Source organism: Neurospora tetrasperma, assembly GCF_000213175.1.
Source record: "Neurospora tetrasperma FGSC 2508 unplaced genomic scaffold NEUTE1scaffold_3, whole genome shotgun sequence".
In the NCBI taxonomy this organism is placed as follows: domain Eukaryota; kingdom Fungi; phylum Ascomycota; class Sordariomycetes; order Sordariales; family Sordariaceae; genus Neurospora; species Neurospora tetrasperma.
In genome coordinates this window covers 3,234,724-3,249,566 of record NW_009799101.1, presented here as the reverse complement: position 1 = coordinate 3,249,566, position 14,843 = coordinate 3,234,724, and the positions used below count along the sequence as shown (strand labels likewise).

Below are 14,843 nucleotides of genomic sequence, written 5' to 3'. Positions count from 1 at the left end.
CAAGGAGCGACGTATAATCAACATGACAAATGGAATTTTGATACAAAACGAACGTAGCAAGACACAAAGTCTAAGAAAAGAAGCACGCTCTCATCAAGGAAAAAGCCATTGCCGGTTGCCCGGGCTCGCTTTCAGATAACTCTAGATCAGGGGAGAAGACAAAAGAAAGATGCAAAAATAGAGAGCGTAATGTTGTGTAGTTGGGCCGAGATCACTCGTTAAGCGGCAGGTCGGTTGGAATGCGGCTCATGCCTCCATTGCTCAACTGGCCTTCGTAGGCTGTCAGTATGACCATGAGACCCCTGCAACGGATGTCTATGGGTACCTTCGAGGGGGCCTCTTTGGCTGATAGCCCATCCTATCTCTGGCCTAGGAGCGGGCGCAGGAGGATAGGGCTGATAGGCACCGCCTGATGGGCTTTGCGAAGTCAAGGGGACAGCATGTGGTCCATTAGACGCAGGGGGCGGGGTTGAGGACGATTGAGGCTGATCAAGTCCCCGAAGAGGGGGTAATCTTGGAGGAGGAAGATGAGGTGACTGAGCCAGTCCGAAGGCTGATTGGGGCATGGTCATGGGAGCGGGCGTGTTATATGCGTAAGCTCCAGTAGTGGGCGACGGCTCTGTATCAGTCCTTCTCCGTCTTCTGGGCCTCTCGAGTGTCAAGGACTCGTCGTATGGAGATGAATGGGTGTTGTCGGGATGCGACCGGGTGCGTAAATGAGTATAAGTGTTTGAAAGCTGGTGTGACTGCGGGGGTTGAGATTGCGGCTGCGGTGGAGGTAGCGGTCCCGCACGGGGGCTGTTCTCGACCGAAAACGAGGGTACGCTTGGAGGCGACGATACAGGAGTCGGTTGTGCTGGATCCGCCAGCTTGCTGAATTCAGGAATGCCAGCCACAATCTTCCTCAAACGTTCTGCCTCGCTACGAAAGTAATCGCGCTCGGTGGTCAAATCCTGCATCTTCTTGGCCCACTCCCGGCTCTCAACCTCCAGTCTCTGCAAATCCCTCTCCCTGTTCCGCTCAATCTCCCTCTTACGCTGTCTGAACCGCGCAGAGGCTCCCGCGTTTCGCTGTCGCTTTGCATCCGCCTGTCTCGAGCCTTGATGGATATCTACTGGGACCAGAATTTCTTCGCCAACAGATGGTGTAATGGTGATCATGTGCTGTCGACCATCAACCGCAAGCCTGCTTCGGTCCTGAAGCAGATAAGCGGCGGTCAACCCGCCTGATACGGGTCCAGTAGTCGTGGTTGGAGGACTGGGGAAGGACGGGTGAGAAACAGGTCTTCCGGCAAGATCCCGAGTAAGAGAGCCAGATTGTAGCGGCCCTGCTGTTACAGGCGGCGGAAGTCTTTGACCCAGAAGCGGCTGGGATGACGGAGCAACCATTCCAGTAGTCGGTTGCGCAGGCGGGGGAGGTAAAGAAGCCCCCTGTCCGTGTAGCGAGTCGGAAAATGGGCGAGGACCTGGGAAACTTGGGGGGCCACTGAGTGGTGAAGTGTTGTGAGATGGCGTTGGGGTTCTTTGAACATGGGATGGCATGCCTGGAAGCTGTTGGCCTTCCATGGGCCTTGTTGTCCCGCGGCCCATGCTTGATGGTCTTGGGGACCTCGGGGTTAACATCCTCCTCGACATGGCCATGGAAAAGGGATGGTTGGTGATAGGAGATTCGTTTTCGGAAGCCGGAGGAGGCACCATGGAGGATGCGGCGGGAACTGGAGTAGTAGTTCGCGACCCGGGCATACTTTGCGTCTGATAACCATAAAAGCGAGATGGCGAGCCATCAGCTGGGTACTGGCCCATTCTCATGGTTGCCTGTGGGCTCCCCCTTTGGACAGAAGGCAACGGGAGAGATGGGGCGGGTGTAGGAAGACGCTCCTGGGGTTCCGAAGGGTTCAGAATGTTGTGCACACCGGAAGTTTTCGATCCTGTTTGAGTGTGGTTTCCGTCGACGTTGGCCATTGAGGTGTTGCTTAGGTTACGACGATGCTGATGACTCGGTCCATCTTGACCAAAGGCTCGGTAGGACGGCGACGGGGAGTGAACGTCACGCGACGATGTGAGCGCGGAAAGGTGAGGTGTAGGACCCCTCTGTGACATTGCCTGTTCCCCTTCGCTTCTTTGATCTTCAGCACCATGATACTGGCGACCGTTGTCGCCGTTGGAACCCTGTGAAGCGAGTATAAACCCGGAGCTGACACCTGGTAAGCCGTTGTGTCCAATAGTCGTGCTCGAAGACCCAAAGCTGTAGGCGATGGAAGAGATGGAGTCTGAAGAGTCCGCGCCGAGCCACCTCCGGGGAGGCTCTTGGGGACGGGAAAGGGCTTGGATCGCCAGCTTGACGGATTTAACGGTGGTACTGTATAGAATGGTTTATTAATTCACCTTTGTTGGGGAAGAGAGTGTTGCTAGCGGCTGGTGCGACGGATGAGTGAGTCTTTATGCTGCAAAAGAGCGTGGCACCCGACTCGGAAGTACTGCCAGCTCCACGTTCGAATAGCGAGGACGGTATCGGTTCCGGACTGCAGTAGCGGCAAACGCACACAGAGGATGAGCTGCAAGATGTCGGGTACGTGTTCGAGGCCCGTACAACCAACGTGTCAGCCAAGTTGTCAAGCTTTAGAGACAAAGCTGGCGTAGAGACAAGAGCCAAAGAGACTAGCAGCGGGTGGAGGCGAGCGGGGACTACTTCGACAGGAGGGTAGTCCGGCGGATAGCTCGAGGGGCCCCTAGCGGAGTAGAGAAAAAAATGACAGGCGTAGACCAGCAGTCCCGGTGGGTAATCGATGCAAGAGTAGTTGCGGTGACAAGGTGGGATGGTATGCAGGTTTCTGGACCACTCAACGTCGTCAGGAGGAGACTCGCCCGCTGAATGGTCCTGGAGACCACGTAGCGCTAGAGGTTCGCCGTTTAGGTGGGCGTAGGTCAAGACGAAGCCTCCTTTCAGATCCCTAAGTTTTGCTAGCTTCTTGGGATAGTCTGTTTGCCTCTGGTGGAATGCTCGCTGGCTTCACGAGTAGTCGGGATGTCGTAACGGTGGTGAAGCAAGAGTCGGTTCAGATTGAGGCAAAATCGCGCTTCAAGGTCCCCGCCAGCGGGACAGACTATATAGCTCTGATTGGACCACTGTTGCTCTACTTCAAGAGCAGAGGCCGTGGATAAGGGAGCATAGGTCGTCCCACGAGACAAGCCACTGCCCTTGAGTTGACGTGTGAGTTCCAAGGGTACCTCAGTTCCGCGGACCACAGTGATCAGCATGTCCCGGAGCCTGTAATTGTCCACCCATGCTTCTGTTGTTCAACGCTTTCTATTCAAGTTGCTGTTTATCTGCTGGGTGGTCGTGCTAGAACTGGTACGTAGTGTGTTCCGATGGGTGGACAAGTCAACACGGGGACAATGGCGGAATCGTAGTGTACACAGTACCATAGTAGTCAGCAGGCAGCGAGTGGATAGGTAGCTGCCGGGGTACGGCAACGCAGAGGAAAAGCAGGGGTTGTAAGAGCCATGTCAGTTTGAAGTGATGGTCGCTTGGTAGGTATGTGCTAAGTCTTGACAGGGCTGTTGTCAACGATCCTCCTGGGGAAACTGACAGACTCAATGTTACCTAGCACTTCCGGTTGGCGTATTTCCATTTTCGCTCAGATGATCTTGCTCGGATTTCCACTTCCCTTTTTGTTGGCCGTTTTTTTTCGCAAAGAGTCCACCTTGTGGGTAGCATGGGTATGTCGGCCTGGAGGTGGATGGATCAATGAGGGCTAACCGGACACTGTTTCGTGATTCCACCACGATAATAGTGTACATGTGGTGAGGTCCATGAGGCCCAAAAGCTCAGACATCCACACAGCACGACCAAGACCCTCTTGGCGTGACCGAGCATACACGGCCCAAGCGACTGGGTTGGTAGTGGATCGCTCGCATCAGCGGCAAATGCTAGTCCTGAAAGCCCGTGACGGTACTGTGCCTAGGCGGCTAGTCTAAAATGGCAACTTGCGTTCATTGCTGACGATGGGTCGTCCGCAAAGGAGTCGAGGTGAGCATTGGTATGGCTTTTGAAGAAATTTCTGGATTGGCTATTAACGCGCACCGTGCCGTTTTTAGGATGACCGAGAGGCTGAGATTCCCGGTATCGCTCATGTTAGGTGTGGCAGACATTATATGTGAGACAATAAGAGAACTGGCGACGTCGTATTGGTATTGCCGCGTATCAAAAATACAACAGCCCGAGGGTCCTTGGAGTTGCGGCATCTCGCGTGAGCGAAAGGGTTCCGTGTGAACAGTCAAGCAATTTCCGTGCAGGCAGTCAAAAAAAAAAAAAAAACCAGTCCATGGCGCATACTGTGTACGTATGTCGCGATCCCGAAGGTCATCACGGGTGGAGAGAACGGTAGCGATGATGCGCATAATAAACCATAGCGATCCACACAGAGATTTACCACTGGTGAGAACCCAGCAAGCTTCCCGGGGAAAAGCAGGTGCTCGTCCCTTACACCCTGCTTCATGTGCGTGACTGAGGCGGACGATGCGATACGACGATCCTATTCCAGACAGAGGATTTTGTGCTTATGATTTCACTTGGCCTCCTTGGCCTCTTGGGTATTTCACCCCGACTCTGGCTCGCCACGAGATGTTCCCGAGATCCAAAGATTATCAAAAGACCCGCCATCTGTAAGCGGGCAAAGTGCAAAGCCCACGGAGAAAAAAGAGGTTCGCATGACCCACCGCCTACATGTTGTACGGCGTAGTCAGGTTTTGCGCGCAGAATGTTGTCGTTGAGTGGCTCCAGTGGACTCGACAAAGTCGCGGCGGCTGCATGGACCAATCTGGGGTCGGCGGGCAGCTTGTTTTGTAGGGAAGCTTCACCAAGGAGAGATAAAGAAGGGATTACACGACAGGGCGGAGCTGATGGTGTTGAACATGCCGGCTGACGGGAGGTGATCAACAGACGACAGAGCCTCGGAGGTATCTCTCCAGGAGAATGATGTGAGGTGATGTTGCATGGCAGCAGACGGGTGCGTGCTGCGTATCCTGATGCCAGTCATGTCCAGTTGCAGCGGCTGATGCCATCCCGAACAAATTACGGGCCTGTATCTTTATTAACTTGATCCTGGCAAGCCACCAAACCCAAAATAAACGCGAAAATGTCGTTCGCCAGAGTGGTCAAATAAGGCACGAGATCGTGGGCGCACCGCCTGAGGTTTTGGAGTTGTAGGGTCGGGTAGGCGTGTCACTCTGCCTGTCCGGTATGTATATATGTACGGGGCCGGGGCCCAGGTAGCGTAGCAGCCCGCGTAGCTTCAAAGGCTGTCATGGTGATGTGGCTACCAGATCGGGTTCTGTGGAGTGCCTTGAGTGGTCAGTTTGGCTCGATTGTTGCGACACTCCATCTTCCAAAATGGTCCTTACAAAGCGGCCGTTCTTGGCATCTGGGCTGTCTGACACCTCAGTACAGTGAAGCTGCACTGGGAGGGGGGGAGGTCGAATGCACGATACATTCATTTGTTAGATGGCCGACCATCCAGTGTCGGATCTCTCAGCCAAGCAGGTCAAGTAAAGGTGAAGAAGCTTGACCTCCATTTTGCAGATGCCGTCGCCAAGCTGCTGGTTGGAGGCCAATGGAGATATCGAGCTGGATGGTGAATAAGTGGAAATGGACAGGTGCAAATTGTGGAAAGTGTGCCAAGCCCACAAAGTCCAATATTGCAGTGTGGAAGGGCTGGGGCTGCCTTGCCCTGAACGCTATGCCATCCACGAATGTTCGTCGTAGATGAGGCCGAGATGAGTGTAGTATAAGGAGCATCCTCCGTCGTGCCTGCCAATGCCAGAACCGACCTCCAAGACTGAAGGTAGTAGTACATAGCAATGTGGGTGTTGTCAGTTTTGGGGGATGCCCCTTGCTTCTGTCTGTCCTTGCACGGGCAGTGGGGACCTTGGCTGGGCGTTTGGAACTTTCATGAACACCTCCGACAGCACCGCACCATCTTCGTTGCATCCGTCTCTGCTCCGAACCCAGAGAGTGCTTCCGATGTTTAGCTACGGCTTCAGTCTCGAATCCGAACAAACAACTCGCCAACTGAACGTGCCTCGAGGTGACACCTGAACTTGCGTTGACACGCCTCCTACATCCAACAACTGCCAGGTAATCCAGATGTTGGGTTGTCTTGCAGATATCAAACTCCTCTGGTTGGGCTGCTACCGTACCATGGCTGACTCTGTTGGGGATTGTCAATTCGAAATTGTACCTCCACATCCATACAGTACTCAACGGCAGGTACATGATGGCATCTGTGTCTTGAGCGGCCATGGTTGGTTGCGAAATACGTTGACTGCAACCCTCCGTCAGGATCAGTGGCGTACACTGCTGGTAGCGTAGCAAATTGGACATATCCCGTGCTCAAATTGACTTTGGCCTTGCTCCTTGTACATCTAAAATGAGGCTTCTGCTGGTTTCCTAGGTTCTGCGGCCCAACATGCGACCTCGTTCACACTGGACAATGCTTGAGATATGGTGTGGTGCCGCCGGGCGAGCCTGGGTAGGAGGTGTACCGTGTAAACATTCCTTTTGATATCGTGTTGTTGGCGTCAGGGACGGATGAAGGGAAGGACAGCGTTGATGGAGCTGCTCAGTCAACTCGGTTTTCGGTGACTTTCGAAACGCACAGACTGGTTCGTTGCTCTTCATGCCTCTGCCCGTTTCAACGTCGGATAGTTGCTGCGAGCTGGGTCGCGCACTTGTTCAGTGTGACCAGATGAGGTGATTCCTCCAGAATCCCATCCAGGTCGGCGTATCGATATTTGGTCCAATACAACAGATTCCCGCGTGGTTACTGGCCCAAAGACGAAATTGTCAAATTTGGATCCGTTCTCCTGGGTTCCGCATTCCCCTTGCGATCACTCCATCGTTCTGAGTAGGAAGCACGGGCAGGCCCAGCCCTTCACAACTAAATTGCGACGCCGGCGGCTCTGACGTCTTGCGAATCCGAAATTACGGCATCTGTTGCCGAGTCGAGTCTCTGGGGCGAACGGGACGTTGAAGGATATCGGTTTCAATAACGCGGGATGTCCAATGTCGAGACTGGAGTGCCAGAGGAAACAGATGGGAGCTGTATCGATACAAGGCCACGCCCGACGACTTCGTCGCCATTTCTTCTCCCTTGACGGGAACTTGTCAAGAGCTGAAGGTGAAGCGGGAACGTGCTGCAGCTTACAAGCATGGCATATGGATGTACAGATCCCCGCATTCTGACTTCCCTTAGGTACTACATACTTTAAGTAGCCTGCGTCTATTGGGGCTTTCATTGGTGTACGGGCCCTGTCAGGTCTGACACGGTACAGCGAAATACTTAGTAGTTGCAAGCCCCGGGAAACGCAAATCTATACAGAGTTACTTGGTAAATGCAATTGAAGTGTTCTGACGTGCCCCTGACTAAGACCCTGACAAATTCAAAATAATGGTACATGCAATATTTTTTGAGACTACCTACTAGGTACCTAGAAAGCCCAAATTAGTTGCATTTACTAGAATCTGTACTGTACTACTTGCACGGTCAACCTAGTACCTGGCATGGCGACACAGTGACGACATGGAATTCAGACAGCAACTTGACTTATTTGCACTATTGCCCATGGCGAAAGTTGTTGGTGCCGTCATTTGCGAATATCTCGAATCAACTTACCGAAACACTTGGTATCTTTGAAATTTGCCGATTCATGACATCAACGACGGATGGAAACGAAGGACAACGATGAGTCTGCTGTTGCTCAATACCTTGCCCCATCTCTTCCCCAGAAGCAAAAGAGCCTAGGGCTGGCGCGTTTTCCGATTCGACAATGAGCTTTTGACCGCCTTTCCAGGTCCATCTACACTACCGCCATTGACGCTATTTCCACCCGGAAGCACCAAGCCGGCAGAGGCTTCCGTGGGGTTTTCGGAGGGAGAAAGGTAAGAGGATTTCTATGTGCTCCGATGACACTTCATATTTGCCCCTTCAAGTTCGCACTGCGGCTAGGCACCAGCAAGTCGGCGACAACAGTCCGAAGGTGAGTGCGCACGAGAAGTACTGGCCACTAATGCCTTACTTGTCCTCAAGACCACTCAGATTGCCCACACAAATTCATGATGAAACCATGTTTGCTTGTTGAATGCCCACGCCTCGGTTACGACTAACCTTCTCTTTTCCCCAATGCGACGGATAACAGAAATTAATAACGTATACGAGCTGTTCCAACTGAACGACTTTGCGCTAGGGGATCAAGGACAAGGGAAGACATCAAAGGCCAGGACCATCGGGCCTTACCCGCATCTGCCTTACTCGTTGGGCCTATCGAAGCCCTAGAAGCTGACCGGGGCATATAGTGCATGCAGCGGCGGTCGATCATGTGTTACTGTCTTGGGGACCAGGGCTCCTCAACGGTCGATGAACCTGTCTATCCTGCGTCTAGCAATGACGGGAGTTTTAACTGTATCAAATGCATAGGCGAACAGAGGCCCCCTGCCGTGATGCTTCTTATGTACCGACAAACACCAAGGCAGGCCACACCATGAATGAAGAATGAAGGATATGTCTCTTCCGCCATCTATGGTGAAGAGTAGTGTCTGGACGCCGGACTAACTCTACGCTGTGAGTCATTTACCATGAACAGCTCAGAAGGCCGTTTTGGTAACCCTAAATGTGCAGGGCGAGCAACATCAAGACATGTTATTGTACTAATTCGAGTGTCTTGACCTGGATGTCGCATTACGTACGTTACCGTAACATTTGTCATAAACTGACTGATGTCTGTGTTGGCTGTAACGCTGAAACGACAGGACCACTGGAGCTGGATGGACACGCGACAACACTTTCCGATTCGAAGATACCTTAGTGGTCGGCTTCCTCGATCTGGATGAGGCTTTCACGTCTTGGATGTCGGGGATTGGCAATTGCAATCGAGGCACCAGGGTTACTCAGGATCATGATGCTTCATGGCCGACATCCGATTGCTCAACGACCGCCCTGACATGCAGTATCGGCTCGTTTGGGAAATGCCTTGAAGTGTGCGTTTGGAAGTGACTTATCGCGAGATTCAACATGTGCATGAGTACTGCAGCCAATAGGTGAGCCACCTGATCTCTTGTTGTTCCTCGCTTCAGTTCATAAAACCTTCACTTTATTTTGTCTCCGAGCATGGATTGATTGGATCGATGGGCCTCAAGCGCTGCAAGCGCTTCCATCTCTTTCAGGCTGCCAACAAACAAATTGGAAGTCGCTGTCTCTGGACGAAGGAGCATCTGAGGTGTTTCCTTTCTCCTGCCATGGCCTACGGGTAGCTGCCGCAACGCCAAGGCACTACAGTATATACACTACACCTCCTTTGCGAGTGGCAGCAATGTCTAGTGCCATCATGGAAGGTACCTCACATTGGATCACTTAGTGTACTTGTAGGTGCACTAGCGTCGTACAGGTAGTATAGGTACATACCCTAAGCTACGGGTACCTGTCCACGACCGGCAGCGGACAGGAACCAACCAATCTTCAACCTTTCCACTTTCGGCACCCACCGACAACACCATGGACTGCACTCCAGCACTCCTTTGGCAGCGCAACCGAGGGCATCGTAACAGTCGATCCAACCGACGTGACACCAGCGCAGTGCGCGCGTGGTTTCATTACAACCTTTCTGCCTCTGGACCGAGACACACGCAGCCCTCGACAGCCGCAGCGCGCAATTTTGGCGGCCGGCTCGCTCGCGTGTGTACGGATGCCAGGCCCGATTTCCGGAAGCCGGGACGCCTGATAAGGGATCTGGTGCGGAGGGGGCCCGTTGAATGGCAGTCTATGACGGCCCCCCTCAGTGCTGCTCCGCATTGCGGCGACCCACTCGATGGACGTCGACAACGTCAGAACTATTGGCAACAAACACCTTGGCCTCTACTATTGTGTATAAAAGACCTACACAAACTCCGGCTGAAGCTGGACCTGGATAGAGAACCAAACCGTCGCCTCATCTGCAAGCACGACGACGTGCATGAACAAGAGTTTGATCAGCCTGCATCCGCAGACTCTGTAACGCAAGTACGCATGTAGGTTGAGTTGTATTGTACAAAACCCACACACACCGCTCCTTTGCGGCCGACTCTCTCCATCGAGCGAGCCATGTCGGCCATCCTGACTGACATCCTGAGCCATCGACACATCCCCGGCTCTCCAAACCGCCCGGCGAGACTTCCGGTAGACATGCGCGCTGACAAGTGAGTGACAGACACCAAGCCAAACGCCCACTTAGTACGGTGTAGCTGCCGTGCCATAGCCTCCGGCTGCAACTCGCTCGTGTCCGGCAACCAGTCATCGTCAACGCCAGTCGCCCCGACAGCTCCAGCGAGCAGATTCTGGTCAAGCACATGCTGCACTAGTCCCGCCTGCTTCGTCACCGCATCCGCTCAACTGGGTCTCAACTGGGTCTCAATACGGAACTTCCGCCTCCTCTGGACTTGCCTCTTCTTCCGCCCAACAGGCATCACGATCCTTTCCTAGGAGTTGCCTGCATCACCCACCGCACTACCGTCTCAGGTTCCCAACCACCGCCAAGACTTCTCTCGGAACTTGGTCAAACTACGCGACCATGGCCGACCAGAACCAAGTACAGCAGTGGCACGTTACTGAGCCGTATCTGGATTTGCACTGCCAGCTTGGAGAGGGACCCTACTTCGAAAAGGGCACCCAGACGTTGCGCTTTGTCGACATCAAGCAAAAGCGACTGCACACCGTCTTGGTCACGGAAGGGCCAGATTCGCTCAAGACCCTCCAGCTCGATTCACCGATTGGTGTCACGGCCAACATCCAGGGTCAGGATCCGCAGGAAAAGATTCTAGTGGCGCTCAAGTATGGCATTGCCCTCCTCGACCGAAAGACGGGTCAGTATGACTACTTGACCCGCATTGGCGGCGAGCCCGACAGAATGAGATCCAATGACGGTGCCGTTGATCCACATGGTCGTTTCTGGCTTGGCACCATGAATGACTTTCACGTTGGTGAGCCGCAATCCGAAGGTGAGTGAAAGAGGGGAAAAAGAAAAAAAAAAGTTCAAAAGTCCCTCTTCTGTTTGATCAGCCAGTATCTCCTTCCCACGTGGCAGCCTAAAGGTCCAATTCGGCAATCGACCCTGGGTCTGTCAAGGGGTGATATGTGGAACATCCCGGACGCTCGATGTGACGCGCTTGTGCTGTCAATGGAGCCCATTGTGGAGGATGCGGGTCTCTTGGACCTGTTGTTATGCACAACACAACAGCAGAGCAACAGCAACAGTGACAGCCGTACATCAAAATTGGGCCGTCATGACACGATTTCTCTTTATTTTTATTCTGTCCCGAAGTATTGTGGATTCTGACATGTCATTTGCTTGGATATAGGATCCCTCTACCGATTCGACCTCGGAAAGTCCAGGGAAGAGGTCGAGTCAGGCTTGATCATCCCCAACAGCATTGGCTGGTCTCCGGATGGGAAGACCATGTACTTCACTCACACGCCTGAGAACACGATTTTTGCGTGGGACTACAACCCCGAGGACGGCAGCCTCTCCAACAAGCGCGTTCACTACAAGCACAAGGAGAAGGGTCACTTGGACGGGTTCAGGGTCGATAAGGATGGTAACATCTGGCACGCCCTGTACGATGGCGGTTCCGTCATCAAGATTTCCCCGGCTGGGGAGATCCTGGGCCGAATCATCCTGCCGACCAACAACATCACCTGCGTTGAATTTGTGGGTACCGAGCTGTTCATCACCAGCGCCGCGGACGAGGACAGCGAGGAGGGGACCCCGAGCAGGAAGTATGGCGGTGGCCTGTTTAGGGTCGATGTCGGCACTACCGGATTGGACCACACCGAGTTTAACCTTGAGCAAAGTTGATGGTACACCACAAAATGATATATGCATGATTTGCATACACACAGTGTATCTGGTCTATCCCGTCCGCATGTCTCACTCCGGGGTTCAAGAGAGAGATTCGAGGACAGTATGAATGTATATTCAAACTTCCAGCTGTTCACGGACCTGTCTGGTCCTCGGTCAACAGACTAAATTAGTGAAAGCCGATGGACGGCGATATCCAGAGCTTTGCATTGATGTCTCAGATCTCTCTCTCTTTCTCTTTCTTTCTCTCTCTCCCGGATGTCTCAAGCGTCTCACTTTTGTTCGTCGCTTCGGTTCGTTTTGTGCCCCACCATGGGAGGTCTGAGACTGCGGAGTATGGCCCAGGAGTAGTGTAAACAACCTAAAAAGTCCTGAACAAAAGGGTCCTTGATCTACATGCATGGCAGGCAGGTGCATACTACACTAGTAAAACAGCCACACCAGCCTCCCCCTATCCTGAAACACAAGTGAACCAAACTACGGAGGACATGTGGGAGAAACGCAGTAGGCGCAGTAGGTAAACTGGATCAACCATTAGGAATTCATCTCGCCTCTACCTAGTCGTGCTAGTAGTCTCTAGCGGGACACTTGTTTCCAATGGGCAATAGGCAAGACATCCCATCGTCGGGTCAAACGCCCAAACCTCCGTTCGTTGTTCGGCGGGACGGCTCGTTCGATTTGTATGCACGGTGTCGGAGACCCGGTGGGTAACATATGTGCTGATGCTGGGTCAGGTGTCCTTCTTTGAAGAAGAAAGAGTTTGTGAACCCTGATGGACAGGCTGGACTGATAGACCGACTGATGATGGATGGTGGATGGCCAAATATGTACACTACGCCAGACATATGCTCACCTACGGTACACACAGTACATATGATTCCTTTACGAACGGAATGTCGTCAGCTGATGCCTACCTGTCTTGTCTTGAAAGGGGAGGGAGGGAGTTGGCTACCCGTTGGATAGGTACGAACAAGGAGTTTCTGTGGCTTTCGCTCCGGGAATTCTACCCAGGCTTGACCCATGCTGCTGTGAGCCAGGAAAGCCCGGAAAACATGCAACTTTCTCCGAGCTACTATGGTACAGTCGAATGATCTTCTTGCAGTCTGTCACGGCATGTCACCATGTTCGTCCATCAACAAACAATATGGCTGAGGAGTGAAAGGGATCTGCTAGGTTTAGGTATCATCGAACAGCTTGCGCAAATACGAATACGTTAGGGCTATGTGGGCTGTGGGACTACGGGTCATGCTCTCGTGTGAGTCCATCCATCTACCGCAAGATTCACAACCTTACCATAACCGTCCGACCAACGAACCAACTATGTAACGAGCTAACCAGCCAACCGGGATGGTGGTGTCGTCTCCCATAACGCTCCGCCTCGGTTCCTCGTCCGTTCATCCGGCTCCCCGCTCCGCTTGTTGGCAGGCCTTTTTACATACATACATGCATGTCATGTTTCTGTTCGGGTTTTGTTTCGTTTGGTGCCGTTTTGTTTCGTTTCGTTTTTTTTGCGGCGGTTGAGTTTATTTTCTCGCTTATCTGGAACCTATAATTTACACCGTTATAGGCAAGGACGATGAGGGATCAAGGGTTTTATGTATTGTACTCTACACCGATCTGTTTTGTGTTACATAGTGTTCCTTGTTGGCTGGCTGGGCAAAAGATCAAGCATGGGGTAGAATGGACCCTCGAAGAAGGGATGAAGAGATGAAAGATCCCAATCAAGACAGCTTAGAGATGGAGGTAGGTATGTAAGCGGTGAGGAGACTCAGCCTCACTTCGATACGTCTCCTCCTCCTCCTGCCCAGGACGGAGTTCACTGTCACGTATCTTCGGTTTTGGTGAGTGTGCTAGGTATCATAGGCTGACTGGCTGGCAGGGATATGGATGTAGTTTATGTTGAATGGGTGGTGGTAAAGGGGTGACGGCGGTGGCAATGGCTGAGTGATCGTATGACGAGGACACAAGCTTTTGACACGGTATAGAAGAGACTGGAGATAGAGATGACAGATCTGTTGCCGGCGGAGAGTTGAGTAATGTGGTTGAACCCGGACGAGCTCCGGCGGGAGTTTGGGGTTGCTTACAGTGGCGATGACTAGAACTAGTTATTTGCAGTGTCTCGTGTGAGGTCCGCAAGTGCTGCTGAAACTATTGTTCGGTAATGCAAAAATAAGAAGGCATGGCAAACCTCAACCACCTTAGTACGCATGTGTTATTGTTGCTGCTATTGTAGTCACTTTAAAAACCTTTTTATATCTATAAGACGCCTTTTCCATGGCCTTTGGATGTGTTGTAGTGTTTGATTCGCGGTTCGGTCACTTTTTACAGTAATTCTATGACATCTTGAGGTTTGGGATAGTTCACGGTTAACCGCTGCGCTATGTTGCCGGCGTGCTTCAATCCGGCTGCTTGTTGGAAGGAGGTCTGCGACAGTGCCCGGTTTATAGACCGTGTTGATTTTGTTGGAGAAGGAGCGATACAGCTCGCAGATGGGACGGTGGAGGAGCTAGCAACCTAGTTGAGATGGACTAGAAGGCATGATGGAGTATGTCAGTAGCAGTAGACTGCCAGGGCTGTGAAGGATATCCCATAGTGTTGACTTTGAGGCTGGAAACGTATCGATTCGCTTGCCCTAGATGACGATTGATGCTTAGAGGTATCCTCGTCTTTCGTAGATGATTATGGGCTGTTACTGCTCGTTCGACCACATGTTTCTTTGTAGATGACCGGGAGTTATTTACAGCGTGACCGATTTCCGGCTCTCACGATTATGTTCAAGGGACACTTGTTCTGACTAACTGGCAGAAAGCAAATGGCGGACTGAGGTAAAAACGAGAGAGGAAAACACAAAACATAATTCATACATTGCTTACCCTTGGTCAGCGTCAGCGTCTCAGAACATTACACAACATCCAGGCCATGATTACGAGCTGCTGCGCTATTCCTATAGAACATCCC

General features: G+C 52.4%; 3 protein-coding genes across 3 annotated transcripts; 1 reads left to right on the top strand and 2 right to left on the bottom strand.

Annotated features, from left to right (window-relative positions):
* Positions 1-211: 211 nt before the first annotated feature.
* On the bottom strand, positions 212-6,300 carry NEUTE1DRAFT_137791 (uncharacterized protein; the record flags this gene model as incomplete). Its single annotated transcript, XM_009852801.1, has 4 exons — positions 212-270; positions 326-2,358; positions 2,543-3,003; positions 6,253-6,300. 4 exons carry the CDS (start codon positions 6,298-6,300, stop codon positions 212-214), a joined length of 2,601 nt encoding a protein of 866 aa, XP_009851103.1.
* A 1,363-nt stretch (positions 6,301-7,663) lies between these two features.
* On the bottom strand, positions 7,664-8,953 carry NEUTE1DRAFT_100907 (uncharacterized protein; the record flags this gene model as incomplete). The annotated part of the gene is made up of 3 exons (XM_009852800.1): positions 7,664-7,861; positions 8,743-8,816; positions 8,896-8,953. The coding sequence occupies 3 exons, from the start codon at positions 8,951-8,953 to the stop codon at positions 7,664-7,666; spliced, it is 330 nt and encodes a 109-aa protein (XP_009851102.1).
* A 1,645-nt stretch (positions 8,954-10,598) lies between these two features.
* NEUTE1DRAFT_63482 (uncharacterized protein) lies at positions 10,599-12,248 on the top strand (the record flags this gene model as incomplete). Its single annotated transcript, XM_009852799.1, has 2 exons — positions 10,599-11,025; positions 11,386-12,248. 2 exons carry the CDS (start codon positions 10,599-10,601, stop codon positions 11,880-11,882), a joined length of 924 nt encoding a protein of 307 aa, XP_009851101.1.
* Positions 12,249-14,843: the final 2,595 nt, after the last annotated feature.